This window comes from Vigna unguiculata, chromosome 5, assembly GCF_004118075.2.
Source record: "Vigna unguiculata cultivar IT97K-499-35 chromosome 5, ASM411807v1, whole genome shotgun sequence".
NCBI lineage: Eukaryota > Viridiplantae > Streptophyta > Magnoliopsida > Fabales > Fabaceae > Vigna > Vigna unguiculata.
The window spans coordinates 9,381,413-9,384,201 of NC_040283.1; the positions used below are offsets into that span (position 1 = coordinate 9,381,413).

At 31.1% G+C, this 2,789-nt stretch overlaps 1 protein-coding gene across 1 annotated transcript; it reads left to right on the plus strand.

Moving 5' to 3' along the window:
* The first annotated feature begins 257 nt into the window (after positions 1 to 257).
* Positions 258 to 2,257, plus strand: LOC114186344 (gamma-interferon-responsive lysosomal thiol protein-like). The gene is made up of 5 exons (XM_028074412.1): positions 258 to 625; positions 1,228 to 1,293; positions 1,376 to 1,516; positions 1,753 to 1,833; positions 2,000 to 2,257. Exons 1-5 carry the CDS (start codon positions 317 to 319, stop codon positions 2,090 to 2,092), a joined length of 690 nt encoding a protein of 229 aa, XP_027930213.1. The 5' UTR covers positions 258 to 316; the 3' UTR covers positions 2,093 to 2,257.
* The last annotated feature ends 532 nt before the right edge of the window (positions 2,258 to 2,789 follow it).

The window sequence follows — 2,789 nt, forward strand, 5'->3', positions numbered from 1 at the left end:
TACTTTTTCCATACATACTCTCTTCAAACGTTTTAAAACATTCTTTTGAAAGTAACTTTTTATAATTTTACTCTAACTAAAATTTAGTAAGTTTTATTACTAACTATTTAACAGAAATATTTATATCCGACAAAATCTAAACGGTATTATTATTTTTTAGTGATTAAGATATGTCTGATACTTTTGGTTAACATTGAACCAACAAATATATTTAACTTTATGATACATGAATGACATTTATTAGAGTGAATCAGAAGCAGAAACAGAAACACAGCAGATAAAGTCTTCTCAGTTTTGCAGACTCTGAACCAAAAAGATGGTTTCTCCAAAACTAGCTATGATCTCTGCACTAACATTACTCCCTTTCCTTTCCATCAATAAATCTGATGCTGCTTCATATTACCCTTCTGGTTTACATGGTGATAGTGCTGAAGTTGCACCTTTTGCTTCTCAGAAAGTTAATCTTTCAGTGTACTATTCAAGCCTAAGCCAACCTTCTGCAACTTTCATTGTGAAGAATCTGGAGGAGATTTTCCACAGCGATCTCATCAACATTATCAACCTCCACCTAGTACCTTGGGCCAATGCTTATGTTAATAAGACCAACCAATCCATAATATGTCAGGTTTTGTTCTATTCCTGTATTATCTTTGTTATGTTTGAAAGAATTAGAATTTGATTGTGTAAGATTGTGCTGTAATAAGATTATGATAAAAGTTTTGCTGATTTGATGCCATGCAATTGTATTCAAAAAATTTCTGCAATTAGCATGATTGAATTTTCACTGCCAAAACTGATTCTGGTATCAATTTGGTTGCTTTAAGGGTGATAGGAAGCTAAAGGGTCTGAGAAAATTTATTGATTCTGAGTTTTGGTTATTGAAAATGTAAAGTCATGCATTTCTGATAAACAAAAACAATAATCAAAGTTAATTTGTACAGTATTTATTCACTACAATGGCTCAATTTGGGAAAAGGGATTCAATATTATTCAGTTCCTAACAACATTTTAGCTCAGTTTCCTCATCTAAAGAGTTGTGTGATACATGCACAAACCATAACCGGAGAATATTTGAAAAAGAGAATTCATATTCATATTTCTAACAAAAGGGTGTGTAGTTTTGGTTTAGAATCATGAGAATGATAAGAGGAGAAAAGAGAGATATGTTTGTGCAATGAGATGACTAATGTGGTATATTTGATGATTATCTTCCATGATAAACTGCAGAATGGACCTGATGAATGTGAGCTAAATTCACTGGAAACTTGTGCCCTCAATGTTTGGAATGATGTGGTAAGTGATGTGGCTTTCCCAGTTCTTTATAGAATGAATCAATTTTTTTCATACAAAATCTCTGATATCAATTTATGTGTAGAGCAAACATTATGCTCTGATCTACTGTTTTGAGTTTCTGGCAATCGAGGGAAGGCACAAGAATTGGCAAGACTGTTTCAGCCAATTGGATTTGCCTGAGGAACCTGTTCTGAACTGCTATACCAGAGAAAATGCAACAGAGGTTATTTTACTCTACATTTATATAGTTATATTTAACAAGGACTTTTTTCTTGTCAATACACAGTAGAGAACCAGCACAGAAAAATACAGCAGAGAATCTAAATTTGTTATCATAGTTAAATGTAAAATGATATATGTTGTATTAGCCTTATAAATACAACCATGTATGTAATTTGATTTTCTACTTTATGGACTATCCTTTATGATATTTAACATAGAACTTCAACTGCTATGCAGATTGGACAGAAATATATTAATGAAACTGCACCCCTCGAATTTCTGCCTTTAGTGATGGTAAACAATGAATCAATTGGAAAGGTTTGTTCTTTTTTTCACTCTTCTCCTCTACTTGAAAATTTTGTGCATATCTATTGTTTTGAACACACTCATACTGACACACATATGAGTAGTAAGTTTTGCATATTTTTTTGATGATACTGATAAATAAAGAGTGAAGACTGTTATCGTTTGTGTTACTTTACAGGAATATGAAAATTTTACACGATATGTTTGTGAGGCTTATAGAGGCACTCCTGTTCCAGCTGCATGCAATGGATGGAGTACAAATAAGTTTTGAAGTGGTGTGTGTATTTGCTAAGCATGGTTTTATAAGCACAAGAAGAAGAACATTTTGGTGAGAGCTCTTCAGAAAAAGCACAGAACCTTGTGGAACAACTTACACTTATAGTCATCATGGTAGTGATAAGCCACATTGTATGCACAAGATTCGTTAAAGAAAAAAGATTATACAAATACCAAAGAAATATTAATGTATGCGTATGTTTCTTTAGATTGTTAATCATGGCATTCCTCAAGCCTGCCACACAATGAATGCTGCATATGCTTAATACCAGTTAACATTGATAATCATAATACAGAAGACACTGATTTTTCATCATTATGTTCAATTTAAAAATGACAATTAAACCGTTTTTGAAAAATAAAAAACCTTAATTTTAACTCCTTTATGAAAATACTTATTTAACATACTTTTACTGTAAAAATTTATTTTTATCACGCAAAATAAAGTAATCAATCATCTTAAACTATAGTAAACATAACAAAATTTAACTTTGATTATAACTAATTATAACAATGAATACTTATACATAAAATTAATTGTTAAAATGATCTAATTTCACCTATTCGAATTATAGATTATTGGTTTAATTTCACCCCCAATGCCCCTTTTTTTCTTGAAAAACACTTCAGAGATTGATTCAGAGATTGAAGGCTAAATAGTATTTTGTTAGTATAAAACAGGAATCCAGTTA

Bases quoted from the DNA above. Each gene is read 5' to 3' on its own strand.
- LOC114186344 (XM_028074412.1), top strand. From the start codon at position 317: ATGGTTTCTCCAAAACTAGCTATGATCTCTGCACTAACATTACTCCCT. The intron at 626-1,227 runs GTTTTGTTCTAT...GATAAACTGCAG, and splicing joins ACCAATCCATAATATGTCAG to AATGGACCTGATGAATGTGA. The intron at 1,834-1,999 runs GTTTGTTCTTTT...GTTACTTTACAG, and splicing joins ACAATGAATCAATTGGAAAG to GAATATGAAAATTTTACACG.